The sequence below is a fragment of the Pogona vitticeps genome, chromosome 15, assembly GCF_051106095.1.
Source record: "Pogona vitticeps strain Pit_001003342236 chromosome 15, PviZW2.1, whole genome shotgun sequence".
Classification (NCBI taxonomy): domain Eukaryota; kingdom Metazoa; phylum Chordata; class Lepidosauria; order Squamata; family Agamidae; genus Pogona; species Pogona vitticeps.
This window is the reverse complement of record NC_135797.1, coordinates 12,615,124-12,633,270: the sequence shown is the minus strand read 5'-3', so window position 1 is coordinate 12,633,270 and position 18,147 is coordinate 12,615,124. Positions and strand designations below refer to the sequence as shown.

At 50.6% G+C, this 18,147-nt stretch overlaps 2 protein-coding genes across 3 annotated transcripts in view; both read right to left on the bottom strand.

The window, feature by feature from the left end:
* EHBP1L1 (EH domain binding protein 1 like 1) overlaps nucleotides 1-531 on the bottom strand; it is a 33,774-nt gene extending 33,243 nt beyond the window's left edge. For both annotated transcript variants that reach the window (XM_072984351.2, XM_072984352.2), the window contains exon 1: nucleotides 206-531. In XM_072984351.2, the coding sequence (XP_072840452.2) occupies nucleotides 206-309 (104 nt within the window). In that variant the 5' untranslated portion in view covers nucleotides 310-531. The remainder of the gene's footprint in view (nucleotides 1-205) is intronic.
* An 8,693-nt stretch (nucleotides 532-9,224) lies between these two features.
* On the bottom strand, nucleotides 9,225-17,694 carry FAM89B (family with sequence similarity 89 member B). The gene is made up of 2 exons (XM_020813388.3): nucleotides 16,874-17,694; nucleotides 9,225-11,112 (listed from the first exon to the last, which is right to left on the bottom strand). The coding sequence occupies exons 1-2, from the start codon at nucleotides 17,261-17,263 to the stop codon at nucleotides 10,828-10,830; spliced, it is 675 nt and encodes a 224-aa protein (XP_020669047.3). The 5' UTR covers nucleotides 17,264-17,694; the 3' UTR covers nucleotides 9,225-10,827.
* Between the last annotated feature and the right edge of the window lie 453 nt (nucleotides 17,695-18,147).

The following is an 18,147-nucleotide window of genomic DNA, read 5'->3' as shown; positions in this document are numbered from 1 at the left end:
GGAGCGGCAACCCCCCCCCCCCACATCCGTCTCACCGAAGGGCTCAGGACTAAAGAAGCCCTCCCCGGGCGGGACACCCCCCCACCCTCCCCAAACCCTGGGGGCGGAGGGGATGTGGGGGGGGCTCCGACCACTAGGCGCCCGCTTCCCCCCCTCCCGCGTCTCCCCCCCCCCGCGTGTGTGGGGGGGAATCTCGTCGCCTCACCATTTCTTGGTGCCCTCGACCACCAGCTCCTGGTAACAGGCCACGAAGTGGAACTTGGCCGCCCGCTTGCCCACCCGCTGGAGGCGCTTCCAGACGGAGCTCATGGCTTGGCTTGGCTTGGCTGGGGGTGCGTGGGGGGGGGCTCTTAGCGGGGTCCTGGTCCTCCTCGCCGCCCCCGCCGCCGCCGGGCCCGCATCCCTCCGACGGGACCCTCTCTCTTCTCCCCCCCCCCACAGAACGAGCCGGGAAGCCGCCTTTTCTCCGCCACGCGAGCGGCCCGAGGAAGCGCCGCGCCGCAGCCTCGAACCCGCGGAAGGGAAGGGAAGGGAAGGGGAGCGGGCGGGGCGGGGCGGGGAGGAGGGAGGGAGGGAGGGAGGAACAGCCGAGAGGGCTGTTCTCCTCCCGCGCCTCCTCCCTCCCCCTCCGCGCGCGCCTCGCCCTTTTCTTCCTCCCCCTTGGCGGCGGCGGCGGCGGCGGCGGCGAGGGGGCCTCTGAGCGCGCACAGAGCGCCGCGGCTTGATAAAGCACGGGAGGGAATTGGGGGGGGGAGAGAAAGAAAGGAGGCAGAAGTTTCTCTCCCAGTGGAAAAGTTACTTTTTAAAACAAAAAAAATTATCTGAGAAGGAAGGGTTCAAAGGGGGGGGCCTTCCTTTCCCTCCTCAGGAGGCTCCCCTCATCCAGAAATGGCTTTTTTTTCCCTCCTCAGGACAGGGCTTTCTCTCAGAGCCGGGCTTCTGAGCATGTACAGAATGCCTCTCGCCCCTAGGAAGCCCTTCCTAACCCCCCCCCCGCCTCCATCTTCCTCATCCTTGAGTCACCTCCTCAGGATTAAATACAGTATATATATATATATATTGTATATTTATTCCGGTGGGGGGGGGAAACCTCTGAGGCTGGCCTACCTCGCAGGGTTGTTAGGAAGAACAAACAAGAAAATGCCAACAAGGCTTTTGGGCTCCTTTTTCAAGGGGATATTTATTTTATTTTATTTATTTATTTGATTTTTACCCCACCCCTCTAGACCATGTCTGCTCAGGGCGGCTTACAAAATAAAACAGAACAGTATAAAAATATATGAAATCATAAAATTAAAATTATCAATAAATAAGATCTATCATCCCCTCAGGACTTCCCGGACTTCGTCCTAAATCCTCAGGCGTGTGAGATTTCTTTTTTGGGGGGGGGAGAGGGAGCAAATAATCCAGAGCTTGGGGGGACGTTTATTTTTGGACGGCTCTGCTGGCCGGGGGATGCTGGGAACTGTAGTCCCCCCAAAAAAGATCATCCTCTCTTCTCGTCCCGGCATTCCCTCCCCCTGCCTTTGTTTATAACCAACTTCCTATGACAAGCTGACTTTTCGAAACCTGGCAAAGGTGTCTTTATATGAACCCCCATAAATAATCCATATTTTCCTGTGGAAAACCGCCGGAAATGCAAGAACTCGGAAACCTGAGCTCGAAATTCCAGACTTTGGGGGGGAAAAAAACAAATAAAGACGATGCCTTCTTAATCCATCCTTATTCTTTGTTTATGATTTTATTCTTCCTCGGGGTGGGTACCCATAGGCCAGATCTGTTTTGTTTTTTTCCCGGGTTCTCACCAGCCAGCATATATTGATTTTATTTTAAAAAGTCTTCACAACCGTCCTGCGAGGGAGGTGAGCGAGGCTGAGGGGGGGGGGGAGAAGAACGATCAGCCCAGGAACCGGAATCGAGTCTTCCCATCCTGAAATGCTCTAACCACTACCCCGCGTTGTCTTCCTGCCTTGACCTCCTCCGCCGTCCTGGCCGGGGTCCCCCCCCCAAATACGCCTCCCCACCCCCTTCGCATGCCTGCCTTCTTCCTCATCCTGGTATAAATAAAACACCCTGTAAACCGATCCGGTCACAGATTCCAGCATCATCCCCGGGTGGAGGATGCTGCTGCGGCTCATGGAAACTTGCCACCCCAAATTTAGCCGCGAAATGACAGGACGCCCGCCACCCTGAGGCTCCCCGGAGGGTCAGAATGGGTCCTAAAATAAGATGCCACCAAATAACGAATTATTTTTGCAAATAATAATAATAATAATAAATCCGAAATCCAAGATTTCTGCAGGGATCGGCCTCCGGGAAAAGGCGGCCTGTTTTCCGGGGCCACGGGAAAATTCACAACACGTGGCCGCGGTGATAGTGGGGAAACCATGAAACCAGAAGTAGCTTGAAGTCTAGTTCTGCTTTTTTTGGGGGGGGGGGGAAGACGATTACCAAATTTTTAGGTGTTAAACAGAAGGAGAAGGCCGCTGATCTGTTTGCAAAGGAAATCACCCCTCCTAGAGATTTCCTGGACCTGCAATTATTATTTTATTTTTTTGGAGGGGTGGCAAGAAAACAAGGGGGGCCGAGGAAGAACAGGGGGGACCGTCCAAACAGCCTCGGGGAGCCCAGGACTCTACTCCGCGGTGCCTGCCCCGAATCTTCGGCCACAAACAATTTGGGGGGGGGGGATTTCAGCTGGTGTACAACCAACAGATCCTGTTACGGCCATCCTGTTTTGCAACCGGTTCCTGAATTCGCACTAGGGTCCTTTTTATTTTGAGCACTATATTTAGGGAGGCAAACGTCAGCTCTGAAAATGCTTCCTTTATCCACTTCCTTTTTCTACCAGTTATGAACTCCGTTTGGACTGTTTTTTGAAAGCCATTCTTTCTGCCTTTATTTTAAAGTATACCTGTTTTATTGGCATTTTTCAAATCGCACGCCTTGCCAGCCGACCGTTCTGCCCCGTTGCTGCAAACCCAGCACTGAAACATGCATATGTTTTTCCACATATTATTTTTTCCAGCGGTGTCTTCTGTCCAAACTATTTTGCATCTGCTTTTCACGCTTTAAATTTCAAAAGGTAGATCAGAAAAGCATGTTGCCCGTCGTGAGATGACTAGGTGCGGCATGCGTGGATGTGGGAATTAATACTGCAGCTTTAGGACGATAGCTTTTACTGAAGTATTCGGATGCCACTACTTTGATTTTAGAAAGCCAGATATTGCAAACATTTCCAAAGGGGCCGTAAAGGCACAGCAAAAAATCTTGAGACATGTTAAAGGCTGTCCAATTTTACATTAAAGCCTCAAAAAAGTGTTAATTTATTATTAATATATGTTATTTTTGCACAAATTAAAATATATAGGTTTTTTTTTAAAATAAACTTGCGGAAAGTCTCTTTTATGTATTGGAAGCAGGGAGTCTGTTGAGGTTAGTTGTTCACAGCGTTCATGTTTCTCTGTTTGCTGTTGATCTGTTAAATTGTAAGTAATGAAACCTTTTATCGTTCCACTTACAAACGTCTCTGATCGAGTTCTTGAGACTGTAAGGGCCAGTTGATGAAAGGGGGAAAGGGGGGGGGAATACTTTGGGGAACTCTAAGCTATTCCGCTCTGCGAATCCCTCCTTGCACTTCTGCTGCACAACTAGAGGAATTTAATTGTGTGTTTGTGTGTGTGTGTGGTCTCTAAGCGGACTTCAGTATGCTCCCTGGAATCTCATGATCGCATCTTCTGTTGCCATGAATCCCAGAAAAGTGGGTGGGGCGTTATTTCCATTTGACTTGGTCTCTGGCGATGGATGGAACTCCCTGCCTCATGAGGGTCACCAAAAGTAGAGCCTAAACATTTTTAATGAGGTGCTTTTAGCCTATTCTCTCTTTTAACAGGAACGTGAATACTTTTTATCAGGTTGGTGGCATTTAGACAGTTCCCCTGAAAAGTTCAGAGGATATATTGCGTGTTGGAAACTGGAATTAATCTTTTAAAAATCATCATTGTTTGTGATCTGCCACTCCAGGCTAATTTCGTGAAAACACTCAGCTTCCACTTTAAAGAATGCTGTGTGAGCCAAAAGCTTGCACCATCTTCCCAATAAATGGAAACTCATGCTACGGAAGATGTCATCTTACCTATTTTTATATCGATTGGTGATGGCTGTGGCAATCATCCTCATGACATCATCTACCCTGTGGAAAAGTTCTCAAAGGGGCTGACACACCAGTTTTTTTAAAAAAAACAACAGACAAGTCGGGCCTTGTCTTTATAACCTGGGAATATGATTAGAAGGATATTGTTAGTCGAGTGTCTCACCCATTATTATTATTTTTTTTTTTTTGCAAAGAAGGCTTTCGAGGTCTGTTATGTTAAGAATACAGTTGCGTTTTTTTCCAAATGCAGTCTCAGTCTGGGGCGGCTGTCAATCTGTCCGGCAATAACCAATCATTCCTTCCCTGCCTCTAATTTCAAAGAGAGACCCGCCTCTCTGCTGAGAGCTTTTCCCCTCTCTAGAGTCTGTCGCTGAAAGCAGTCACGTTGGTCCGTTTGCTGTTTGAGCTGTTCAACGGTAAGCAAGGAACCTGTCGTTCTTTCTCCTCCTCCTGATTCCTGGTGGGTTATGGAGCCTGTAAGTGCCAGTGGATGAAGGGAGGGGGAGAAAAAAGGGATGGAATTAATCTGAAGAATTTGAAGCTCATCTGGGGAATTGGAATCGCTGCACTCCTGCCGTGCAGCTTAGCTAGACGGACTTCTTGAGAAATTCAAAACGTTGCAACACAGTTTTCGCCCAAGCTCCACCCCGGGGCAAACAGAATCCTTTTCCTGGGTGACTCAGCCCGGCTCACGCTGAGTCAGCGGAACGGAGGGGGCCGCTCCCAGGGCGATGATAGTCACGGGGGGCAAAAGGAAGTCGAAAAGATCCCTTGTTTTAAACTCTTAAGTGGGTCAAGAAGCCTCGAGCGCCATGGTGTGGGGAGGCGGCGACTCCGCCTTCGGACTTGGTCCAGTCACTTATCACTCCCGGCCGACAAGGAGGGAGGGACTGATCCTGAAACCAGTAAAAACGGTGGCTCCATTTGGAAGGAATCGTGAGATCTGTGCTCCGGTGGGATAGGTGCCATTCCCTGGAGGAGGATAGTGCCCTCCCTTCAAGGGCAGCAGATACATCCACCTTTACACAGAGCCGGGCCGAAAACTCACGGGGCCCCTGCCAAAGCTTGGGGAAATGGCTTTCTTGGGACCGTTCTGGGAGCCTGATGTCGAAAAAATGCAATTTTTCCCCCCAATCCTTGTCCATGCGCTGAGTTTTTCTCCCTGCACGCAGGCTGTCCGAGTGGGCTCTCAAGTTTTGCAGGACGAAAGGCGGCCGAGTTTTGAATTTTGATTCAGATTTTTTTTTCCGGGTATTTTCCTACGAAAAGCAGCGTTCCTACAAAAAGCGGCGAGGCAGGCGTGGCAGAAAGAGGCAGAGCCTTAACTGCGGTGACCCCCTCTTCCACCGAAGCGCTGCGTTGGAATTTTGTCCAAACTTGCATGCTGCCCAGAAAAAGGTGCGGCTGGGGTAACTGCCAATCTATCCAGCACTAACCAATCGTTCCCTCCTGCCAGGTTCCGCCTCTGCTCTAATTCCCTCTCTAGTGTTTGCTGAAGTCTGTTGTTGAAAGCAGCCGTGTGTCTCAGTTTGCTGTTCGGTCTGTCCAATCGTAAGCAATTGAACCTTTTATTCCATTGAGCACCATTTTTTAATTCTTATTGTTTATAGCTTTAGCATGCCTGAGATTTAACATAACCCCCCCCCAAGGACCTTGGTTATTAGGCGATAAACAAACTCAAGAAGTAAATGGAATAACTCACTAAATAAACCCCAGATGGCTTGAAGATTACTCTGTGGCCTAAACGTCGGCTCCAGCGAGCGAAATTCCAGACAAGGCTTCAAAATTTCCTTTGAAGTTTTTGTGGACGGTTTTTTGTTTTTGTTTCTGTCTCGCAAAATGACGGCTCTTTCTGATCTGCTCAGATCTCGGGCGGCCACGTGTTCTGCAGCCTTCCTCAGAAGTATCACAAAGCGGCTCTTTCACAATATTTCGCCTTAAGGAACAATCCAGTTCCAAAAAAACTGGGGGGGAGGGAGAGAGATCTGATCCAGAAAAGGTTGCAATACGTACATGGGCCTCCAGGCAGCTCCTACTCAACCAAGAAAACTCTGGCGTTGGTGTAGGCATGCGCAGAAGCCTGGGGACAGTAAGCGCCAGTGGATGAGAAAAAGGGGGTGAACTACTCTGCAGAACTTGAAGCTATTCAGCTATGCGAATCCTGTCGCTTCTACTGTGCAGCTTAAAGAATTGTCAGACTTCTGGCAGGCAGGATCAAAAACGTTTAGACCTCTGCAGTCCATGCTTTAAAAAGACCAACTGCGTGTCAGTTTCGGTAGCCACACAGAACTCTTGAAACCAGTTCTTCGTCCCCAGTTTCAGCCGACGTTCCACTGAGAGGTCGGCCTAGCTCACTCTTGAAAAGGGATCCTTCGCCTCTGAGCTGCGGGTTTCCGTGGGATCGGAGGAAAGCAGCCGCCCGGGGACGTGTGGAACCCCCACGGGGAAGGAGGACGCGGACGTCCGAGGTTGCTCGGCCACGGCAAGAATTGTCGGAAGCAGGAAACCGGGGCAGACCCATTGTTGAGCCGATCTAAAACCCAGACAGATTCCGGCCGCCTTGCAAACAGGAAAAAGAGGAACAAACTCTGTGTGCATGTGTGTGTGTGTGTGTGTGTGTGTGTGTGAGAGAGAGAGAGAGAGAGAGAGAGAGAGAGAGAGACTTAGCTCAGAAGGCTGGTTTGCTTGGGGAGGCGTTCTGACAGCATGCTTGCAAAAGTCACGGTGCCTCTGAGCATGTGCAGAGTAGCTTTGTCGTTCACCTTTGCACAAGGCAGCTGCCCAGCCCCTCCGAAGCGCCACCGGGTGCAGGAAACCCGGTGGCTGAGGCTTGGGGGAGCGCGTCCTGGTTGGACTACTGCAAAGCGCCGCACGTGGGGCAGCCCTTGAAGACAATCTGGAAGTTTTTAGTCTTCTTTATCCTTCACGCCCTAAAGGTCTCCTCGGCTCGCAGCCACGTGGAGGAACAGCTCCACCTAACCAACCGGGCTGTTCCATGAAACAACGGGCAAAATGCGGCCACGAGGCTCCACGTGGCTCCGGAGGGATTTTCCGTGGCTCGGAGGCCCCAGAACGGATAGGAAAGGACACCAGAAATGGATTTGCAGAAGTAGACCCTTTAAAGATGTCGCGCCTTGGCTGTTTCCAAGGGAGATGTCGATCCTCATGCATACTCCGTGTTCCTCACAATTTTAAAACAACTCCCTCTTCCAAATACAGTGGTGCCTCGCTTAACAACGTTAATTCCCTAATCATACAGCGATTTTATCGTAGAGCGGGGCAATCGTTAAGCGAGGCACCACTGTATTGTCAACAACGGTGTGTGTTTGTGAGAACAAGGGGATGGCCTTTTTCAGGGTGGTTCCTTGCCTTCAGAAACACTGGATCTTAAGTCACCGGGTGTTTCAACGGTATGTTCTGATCCCTGATGCTATTACAATAATCATCACAACCATTTGTGTGGCTTTGTCGGTTCTTGGCTCTGCCTCACATTTTTGAATAATAATACTTTTCAATATTCTGATTTTTAAAAAATACTGTCCATCGCTTTATGGGGAGGACGATGGGATATGGAGTGAAGAAACCGATGGGGTGGCAAGCAACTGAATGAACCCCGATGATTCTACCTGGTTCCACAATACCTCTGATTTTAGCTGGTTTCCTCCTCAGAAGACGCTAGAATGAATGGCAGTCTGCAAAATTCGGAAATAAAGAGATTAAGCCAAGGAAAATAACAAACCAGCCAGTCTTTGACCATGTGCAGAGTGCATTCTCCAGGCCAGCCTCATTCCTAGCTAAGTCATCACAGGATGTAGGCAGATAGGCTTCTTCCCTGTATTTATTTCTTTTGAAGTGTGAGTCATTTGGTTCTAGATTCAGTGCGAAAACGAAAATAAGCCACATACCAAGATTTTGAAAGACGAAACCGCTAAATCTGTGACTTTTCTAAGCAAGAGCTGTTGATCGGAAGCTTTGGGGGTGTGTGGTGCCCATTCAGTTGAGTTTGTCCTTGTGGGAGGAAGGCAGTGTTTAGTCCTCTGATTGATTGATTGATTGATTGATTGATTGATTGATTGATTGACTGATTGATTGATTACCCTGTAGCAATCAGTCCTTCTTAGCCTTCTGCCTCGTTGACCGGTTGATTAATACCTGCTTCCAGAGACTCTTGCCTAACCACCATCCTTATAAAAATACACGACACAAAAGGAAAGGAAGATGAGGAGGGAAAAGGAAAACAGCGTGCACCAAAAGCTCAGAAAGAAGTTCGGATGGGAATTGTTAGCTGAGGGCGGGGGGGGGGGATTAGCTGGTCCTTCTAACTGGAGACCACTAGAGATCGAACCCAAGACCTTCCCGCTCCAACTTACCAAGGCCCAGTTTTTCAGTGTGCGTTCGTTAATTGAAGAAACAAAATTGAAACACAGGTTTCTAGCCCTCCTGCTGAGGTGGGGCTGGCCAGATGGGTTTAGGAGGGCCATTCCCAGCTTTTCCTCGCCCTGCGCGGCTCGCTGGCTCTCCCACTGACCGAGTACTCGCTTGTAGGGCTGACCTTTGGCAGCCTTCTCAATTTTTTTCTCTCTCTCTAAATACCAGGAAAAGGATCTGTTTCAATGGCTGAATCGGGATTCGAACTCAGGTCTGAAAAATGCGGATTATAGCCAACACAATTATAATAGTAGCTAGAGCTCTACAATCATAGAATGGCTTCTGGCTCCTTCTAGTGGCCAGTTCTGGTAACTTCACCTTTAGAAATGTGAAGTTTCTAGGTTATTAAGGTTTTTCTTTTAATATTTTCAGACCGTGGATCAGTGAATCAGCAGATATTGATCCCGCGGATAAGGGAGTCCTCTCTCTCTCTTTTTTTTTTTTTGCAGGAAGATATGATAACAAGAATAGCTCCCCAGAGACCAGCGATGGGTTTATGCAGACATTGCTGTCCAGTTCTGATGTACAAACATGCAGAGTTTCAAGTGTCACAGCACCTTTTTGCCCATGATGAAGATTTCTGTGAGTCTCAAACCTCCGTATCCTTGCAGGACGGAAAGAAATGCAGCTGGATACACCTGGGTTAAGAGGGCGAGACATTTTATTGCCAGGATTCACAAGTGTCCTTGTGGAGGTGGCCCATCACAAAACACCCCACAGCACCAATATATTAATTAGTTCTCCAAGCTTTGTGCCCAGGTTCGAAAATTCGGGGCCGACAGGGGAGAAGTGAGACCCACCCCTTCTTCCCCCCCCAAACCCCTGAAATTTCAGGGCCTTCGAAAATAAACATTTTTAAAAACTCATTTACAGTTACATATTTCAAAGAGGCCTTTTTGTTTTTAAAGGTAGGCACTAATAATTAATCCGGCCGATGCAACTCTGCCCAGAAAAAATCTTGCACGCCAGCTTATTTGCACGGCAGAGCTTCTATCCAGCAACACCACCCTGCAGGAGGGGTGTGTGTGGGGGGGGCAAGATGCGGGGTGGCAAGGGGTCGTACGCTCAGCCTTCGGGAAAGCAGAAGGAGCCGCCCCAGAATGAGACAAGATTCGCACTCATTCCCATCTGTAGAAACGGGCAGATTTAGGAGTTTAAAACTACAAATCGGCAGACTCCCCTACCTCTTCTAGCAGGGAGCGATTCTCCGGGATTCTGGACAGGCGCCGAGGATCAAACCCGGAGCATCGTGCATACAAAGCTTACAAAAGAGAAAAAGCAAGGTGCTAGTCCTCAAGGGTCTGAGCTGAGGGGGGGGCTGGCCTGAAGAGAAACCTAGGACAAGACTTTTTGCTAAGTTGGACCTTAGAATTCATTTCACCCCATGAATGGCAATTAATTTCCCCCGGCTCTATCCAAGAGGATGGGGAGGGGTCCTCGGGTCTCCCTATCCAGCCATTTCTGGACACGTTTCCGCACAAAAAACCAGAGTATTTTGGCATGCAAATTTTTTTTAAAAAATGCTAAGATGTGTTACTTTCCCAGACAAATGGATTCCCAAATCCTTCAAGTGGTGGGTTTCTCGGAATCACAAGGTCCCACCCCAAGCTGATCCTTTACCCCTTTGGAGGTAGGATGAGATGCAGGTCTCTCGTCTCCTACCCTAAGTTTTGCATGGAAGGGAAAAGCGGGGGGAAAGATGGAGACCGACCCGATGAGGTTCCTCGACCGTCAACCAACGAGGGTCAACCTGGTCTCCGTAGCTGAATGTTTTTGACCATCGAGCAACAGAATTGCAGCTTTTCACACACACACACACACACACACACAAAAGGGGCAGCTTCATTCAAACATCCACACCTTTCTGCCCCCAAAAATCCAGTTCCCCCCAGAGTAGTTTGGTGACTGTACAAACTTTGCAAGACAAAAAGCCGGCGGCGTTTCTCCCTTTGCTTCTCTTGGGGGGGAGAAAGCAGAAGGAAAGCCTGCAAATTCTTCCAAGGTTAGGGATTCGTCCAGAACCGAGTGCAAATCCGTACGGTTCGGAAGGGACCCTCTTTCTCAAGGGCGTTATAAAACCGAGGCGCATCCCGTCAACACTGACGCACCCCCGTTACACCCTCATGCTCCCTGCCAAGCGGGGTGCGTGTGTGTGAAATCATTGACAAAAAAATCTGTCAAAACTCAAAAGAGTTTGTCCTCGCGTCCCGACGTGCAAAGGGAAGAGATGCCAGCCGGAGGCCGGCTCAGATGGTGATGTGGAAGGAATCTTGCAGCCACTGGTCGCGGGAGTTCTGCGGCTGGAGCAGGCGGAGGCGGGGGCCGAAGGGGCTCTCCTTGGGGCCGTCGGGGCTGAGGGGGTCGAGTTCGAATTCTTCCTCCTCGTCCGAAAAGCCGTTCTCGGCCGCCAAGCTCCCTTCCGAGTGAAGCGAGGAAGACATGTCTTGGAAAAGGCCTTTGTACTCCTGGATGGACTCGTACAAGGACCACAGCTGGCACAAGAGGGACATATCCAGCTGGCGAAGACCCACCTGCAACGGGAACAAAGGGGGAAAGGGTCGGGGTTCAGCTCGGCCAGGACTCAGTCCGGTTGGCCACTGAATCGGGCTGCGCAGAAAAAGGCGACTCCGAGCCCCCTTCCGATCCACATCTGAGGGTCAAGCCCCACGAACGGGAGGGAACACTCCTGTATCAAAGCTACGGCAGGGCCTCGGGGATCCGCGGGGGATCGGTTTCAAGTCCCTCGCGGATGCTGAAAAACACGGATAATCGCAAACGCCATGATCTTAGCTCTACATCGCATGCTCTCTGGCTCCCTCTAATGGCCACTTCAGGCAACCTCCTATTGAGGAAAGGTGTCCTTCTGGGATTTTTCTTTTAATATTTTAAAGATCGTGGATAAGTGAAGCAGCGGGTCCCGATCCCGTGGATATGGCGGCCCTCCTGTATTTTAGCCAGGGTGGGGTCATGCGCTCAGCACAGAAGCACCAGCCTTTTGGGGGGAGCTTTTGTTCCACCATCGTACTTGAACGATGAGGACTGGAATCTTAGATGGGTTTCATTCGGAACAACGGCCACAGGTGAGCGGCAGGGAATCCGACCCGTAAGGAGAATATCCGAGGTCCAAACCCTGACAGCGCCTTCCGATGGATCGACGAGGGAAAACCTTGGAAAGGATCAAAAGGCACAGCATATCTAGCTCAGGGGTTTAGATCTTTGGCTGCAGAGCCAGAGGTGGGGAGTTCAAATCCCCCCACCGGGCCTCCTTGACAGGGCTGGACTGGATGACCTTTGGGGGGACCCTTCCAGCTCTGCTGATCTAAGATTACAGATATTATAGCTATAGATATTACACGGTGCCTTGGTGTGCAGTACATTCACAACGCGACCCCCCTCCCTCACACAGTTGTGTTTCACCCTCTCCCCAGCCTACAATGTTTGAAGGGGAAATTATCTTTCAGATTTCTGACACGGCAAACGACGAGGGCCTCCATTTTAATAGTAGTACAGTGGTGCCTCGATTAATGACGTTAATTCGTTCCAGCAAAATCACTGTAGAGCGAAAACGTCGTAAGGCGAAATAAAAAAGCCCATTGAAACGCATTGAAAACCGTTCAATGCGTTCCAATGGGCTGAAAAACTCACCGTCCAGCAAAGATCCTCCATAGGGGCGGCCATTTTCGGTGCCTGTAGAGCGAGGAATCCGTCCAAAAACACAGCGGGGAGCCATTTTGAGCACCCGGCGGCCATTTTGAAAACCCGACGATCAGCTGTTTTGATCGTCGTAATGCGAAGAATCGGTTCCCGAAGCAGGGAACCGATCATCGCAAAGTGAAAAAAGCCCATTTAAAACATCGTTTCGCGATCACCGTGAAACAGATTCATCAGTAGTAGTAGTAGTAGTAGTAATAGTAGTAGTAATAGTAGTAGTAGTAAAAGTAATAATAATAATAATAATAATAATAATAATAATAATAATAATAATAATAATAATAATAATAATAAATAGCTTGCTTTAAGGAGAGGATTGATTCAAGCTCTTGAGTCTACTGATTTTGAGGGGCCCTCAAAAAAAAGAAAAAGGTGAGACAATTGAACAGATTAAACTGCCCTTTTTATCTTGAGAGGTTTCAAGGGCTTGAAGAAAGTCCTTGAAAAACCAAGAGGGTCTTCACCGAATGCACTTCAGCAGGACTGCATGGCATGCAAAAGCGAAGCAAAGATTGGCCGCAGCCTCTTCTGGCCACTTCAGCGAACGGAAAAGGTCTTGAAGACCATATAGATTTATCTGCAATCAACTTGCTGGCAACAGATTCCCATTTTCGTCAATAAAAAGCTAGCTAAGCAAGGAAGCCACTGCACTGAAGAGAAATAAAAAAGCTGCTTAGTTAGAGAGGTGTTGGGACAGACTCTCTCTCTCTCAAAAAAAGAGGAAAAACGGCACAAATTTACCCGTTCCAGGAAATGTCAGAGACCACTCATTAGATACGGAGGTGAAATTAGTCACAAGTTTTTCAAGACGACACAACGCTAGACGATAACTTTATCATCGTCCAACGGCACATACTACCGAAAGACTAGAGATAAAAACAATTGTGAAAATATAGTTTTTGGAATCTAACATATTAAAAAATGGCAACACAATGCACAGTCACACACCCCCGCCTTATGATGATGTCTCTTTACAGAGCGGATGCTGAAGGACTTTGAAGGAAACCGTCTGGAGGGCCCATAATGTCGACATTACGGCCGAGAAACGGTTGTGAGCGACAGAAAAGGAGAAGCAGCTGCTGTGATTCGAAACAGAAATAAAAGCTGTAAAGAAAAATCTGTTACGCCCGAAGTCCTTTTTTTTTTTTTTTTTTTAGGAGTAAGGTGGGGTAAAAAAAATATGTTTTAATAAAATAAATAAGTTTTCAAGGGGCTGTGCATTCTTCTCACTGAAAAGACAGAACGGCTGAAATTCTGTGGCTTCGGACAGCAAGTTGCACTAGAGTAGGCCCACTGGATCAGAGGGGACTTCTTGAGTCAATGCCTCCGAAAGTTCAATGGATTCAAAGGGGCCGACTTTACTGTACAGTGATGCCTCGCTAGACGATGATAACCAGTTCCACTGAAATTGCTGTTTAGCGAAATCATCGTCTAGCAAAAAGCATTTCCCCATTGGAATGCATTGAAACCTGTTTAATGCGTTCCAATGGGGAAGAATCGTTGTTGTCTAGCGAAGATCGGCCATAGGAAAGCCGCTTTGCGAACTGCCAATCAGCTGTTTAAATAGCTGTCTTGCAAAACTTAGGTCCCGAAAACACCCGTTTTGCGAGCGCAGAGGAAGCTGTCAAAATCGTCATCTAGCAAAAATCGGTTTGCGAAGCAGGGACCAAACATCGTCCAGCGAAATTACCCCATAGGAATCACTGTTTTGCGAATTGTTATAGCGATCGCAAAAAGTCAATGTCTAGCGAAAAAACTGTCATGCGGAGTAACTGTCTAGCGAGGCGCCACTGTAGTTGTAAACTTACTGCAGTAAAGCAACTCACAATTACGAGTAGGCGCATTTGAAGCAACGGTGCTGATAGAGGAGATGCCTCATCAGCTTCCCCCATGATTCAACGAGCCTACTTTAGTGTAACTTGCTAGGCTAAGCAGTAGGATTTCAGCCATTTTGCCAATTTCACCCAACTTCTGTAAACTTATGGAAATACTCATTCCATGAAGTTTTCCAACAAGGCACTTCACAGTGGCTGAAATCCCATGTATGCAACAGGGATGATGTCATAATCCTCATCAAATCATGGCTAAATTAAAAGCAAGTCTTCCCTGGCAAAAAGCGAATTTGGGGTAATTATCCTGGGTTTGTGCAAATGTGGCTGTTGATGCACAGTTTGAAAGTACTCTGCTGCCCCCTGCTGGACGGGGAGCATTTTTGACGACCGTCCGCTTTTAGAAGCAGTCAATGGAGAACTTGAGACCGTTAGAATGACAAACGAGTGGGTCCCCGGATCCAACTGAGCCCGAATTTTCTCTAGAGGCAAAAGTTATGAAACAGAGGCCGTCTTCCTCGGGGCACCTCATGAGAAGGCAGGATTCTCTAGAAAAGACAATAATGCTAAGAAAAGCTGAAGGCAGCAGGAAAAGAGGAAGACCCCCATACGAAATGGACGGACTCGCTCAAGGAAGCCACGAGTTTGAAAGAGCTGAACAGGGTCGTGGATTATAGGAAATGTTGGCAGTCCCTCGGAGGTGACTTGACGGCCCCAAAACAACCGTCATTTTGGTCCCGGGAAGTTCAAGCGCTCTTAAGAGTGCATTTTACCTACAACAGGTTCTCGTTAGCGCAATTCAGATCCTCGGAAAAGCTTAAATCTGAATGGGGTCAGCAGGAAGCCTTGGGGTTAAAGGGTTTCAGGACCAGAGGGGGTCGGTCACGATCCGAAGAGGAGACCTTTTGGGAAAGGAGAGCCTTCTCCACATCCTCAGGAACCGGCAGCTTCACAGCCCTGAGGGTCCTCGTCTTTAAACCTCTCCACCCCACAAAACGGGACGTGTGATGCTTCCGGTTCCCCTTGTCTCGGATTCGAGTTTGAGGCAATTTACGGAACCGTGTCTTTCTACTGTGGTTCTGAAGGAATGATCTCCAAAATCTCCTATCCTCAGCCGCAGCTCCTGTAAACTCAAGCCTGTGGCTTCCTTTAGGCAGTCTGTCCATCGCACATAGTCTCTTCCTCTTCTCCTGCTGCTTTCCACCTTTCCCAGCCAGCTGGGTCTTCTCCAGAGCATCCTGCCTTCTCGCGAGGTGCCCAGAGGAGCACAGCCTCACTTTCCACATTTTTTTGCCTCCAGAGAGCGCTCCGGATCAGTTTGATCTCGGCACCCCTTTTTCTCGGTCTTTTCTGGCAGCGTCCTGCGTGATCTGCAAAACTCTTTGGCAGCACCGCCTGTCGAACAAATTCACGCATTTCCCCGCCGGCTTTCTCAACCGTCCTGCTTTGACACCCGTACGTGGTGACCGGAAAGAAGCACAAGCGCGTGGATGATCTTGAGCTTGTTCTCCCGTGAGACCTCCTTCCACTGGATGATCTTTTCTAATTCCTCTTTTCCGACATATCCTAAATCTGCAGAATTTTCCAACGGCCTTTCGTGTCTTCCTGGCCATGAGAGAAATAAAGAGGCCACTTTTCCTTCAAGGAGACCCGCATATGCCTTCCTTAGCATTTTTCTTATTACGTTTATCGTTTAGCGCCGCCGTAGGCATGCACGCTTCAGATTTTTTGAGTGGTGACTCTGGGAACGGCCCTCTAAAAAAAGCGCACTTCGAGTTCTCCAGGAATTGGTTGCGTCCAGCCAAAAAACTTAATTTTTACGCCTTGTGATGCAAATCTTATGTCCCCCCAACCAAGACTCATAAGATCCACGTGCTGTCAAGTCAATTCTGATTTAGGTTTTTTTTTTTCAGGTAGAGAATGTGGCTGGAACCCTTCCCTTCTTTTGGGGTTGCCCCATGCAGCTGGAGGCCCGGTGCGGAACTCGAACTCCTCACCTCTTGCTCCGCGGCCAGAGGGGCCAAACCCCTGAGCCGGTCGAAAAACAACATTAAAGAAGGGATATTGCGTCGTTCAGCGGCAGCCAGGATCAAAGCCAAATTCTGCACCGTCGGGAGCGCTTGACGGTTTTAGCAAAACAACAGCTTTGCAAGGCGGGCGAGGGGCGAGTCCCTGACAGAGGAACCGTAAAGGGTTGTGTGTGGGGGGGGTGTCTTGAAGCACGACCCATTTTGTACGGCAAATATTTTGGGGTTCTGCGGATGACGCTCAACCAAATTGGTTACCCTGGTGGGGGGCTATTTGTTCAATGGCTCCGCGGTGGGGAAATCCGCACCCATGGCTTCCCTTGGCGGAGCGGGCTGGGATAAAAAAGGCCCAAGGCTTAGGTGTCTGCCTATACGAAGCCAGAGGTTGGGAGTTCGATTCCCGCCCGGGGGCCTCCTCGACAAGGGGCTGGCAGGTTTCAATGATCCACAGGACCCCTTCGCAGCTCTGTCCTTTGAAGATGATGATAATTAGAAACTGCTGGATAATTCAGCGATCGAGGCAGCTGGCTTGGGGAGTGGAGAGTTCGAATCCTCCCTGTGCCAGCTGGATGATCCCTATCGGGTCCCCTTCCAGCGGTGCATTCAAGAGGTTGGAGGTTCGACTCCCGTTTCCAGCTCTGGTGATGGTGATGAGGATCAGGAGGATGATTCCCACCCACCCCATCCCCTCCCATCCCTCCCTGGGGGGGGCTGTCCCTCCTTACCATCTCCTTGCGGAGGAGGGCGAGGGCGGCGTCGAGGTTGGCCGGCCTGGGGGGGGCTCGCCTCCTCCTCCTCCTCCCCCCCTCTTCTTCCTCCTCCTCCTCCTCTTCCTCCCGGTCCCGATCCCGGTCCCGATCCCGTCGGAGGTCGGCCTGGATGCGGGTCTTCTTGCTGTAGACCTTCTCGATCTCCCTCCAGGAGCCGCCGCTGGAGTGCAGGATCCCGCTCAGGCCTTTGGGGAGCGGCGGGAGGCCCTCCAGGGAGGAGACCCCCGGCCCGGCCGTGGAGGCGGAGGATGATGCGGAGAAGGAGGATGATGATGCGGCGGCGGTGATGATGCTGGTGCTCCTCCTCCTCTCCGGGGGGGACCCCGCCGCCGGCAGGACGCTCATGGTGGCCGGAGGAGGAGGAAGAGGAGGAGGAGGAAGGGGCGCCGGATCGGGGCCCGGAGGAGGAGGTCAAGCCCCGGAGGGGAGCGGAGCCCCCCGAGCCATGGAAGGGAGAGGAGGCAGCCGGTGGGGGGCTCGGCTCTGCTGCTGCCCAACTCCTGGGGGGCCGCCGGATCGGGACCACCCCCGCACTTCCAAGGGCGGCGGCTGCACTCTGGCCACGCTCAGAGGCACTCTCGTCCCGGGGGGTCCCTTTCCTCCTTCCCTCCCCCTTCCTTCCTCGGCCTCTCCTCCTCCTCCTCTTCCTCCGTGCAAGGGCGGGATCGTGGCCCCGGGCGCCCCGTCTCTGCTCCGCCCGGTGCGCCCGCCTTTGTCCCTGCCGGAGCCCCGCCTGCCCGCCCGCCCGCCGGCCCGAGGAGGCAGGGAAGGAGGGAGGCGAGTGCGCCTGCGTGGGCGCTTAAAGGGGAGGCCCCGGGAGGGAGGGAGGAGGGGCTGCTGCCTGGGGAGGACAGGCGCTCCGGGTTTGGGGGGGCTTCCCCTGCCCCCAGGATCTCGGGCTCCCCCCCTCCCAGCCGGTCCCTGAACCACCCTGACCACCAAGAAGCTGGTTGACCTCCTCTTATGAATCGGCTCCCTTTCCTTCCCACCAGAAAAGGGGGAAGGATTCGAACCCAGGACCCCCCCCCTCTCTCTCTCTTTCTCTCTCGGTCCATTGCCTGGCCTTGGGGATGGGGGAGCAGCCAGAAGGGGCCCGAATATAGCCACTCAGCAGGGTAAAACATATTTTGAATATCTTACAAAATCCAGGAGACTCTGATGCGAGGGTCATTCGGGGTTCTTTGGTCTTCTTCTAGAAGGCAGAAGCTTTCTCTCTTTTTTGGGGGGGT

Bases quoted from the DNA above. Each gene is read 5' to 3' on its own strand.
- FAM89B (XM_020813388.3), bottom strand. From the start codon at position 17,263: ATGAGCGTCCTGCCGGCGGCGGGGTCCCCCCCGGAGAGGAGGAGGAGC. The intron at 11,113-16,873 runs GTAAGGAGGGAC...TTCCCGTTGCAG, and splicing joins CCCTCCTCCGCAAGGAGATG to GTGGGTCTTCGCCAGCTGGA.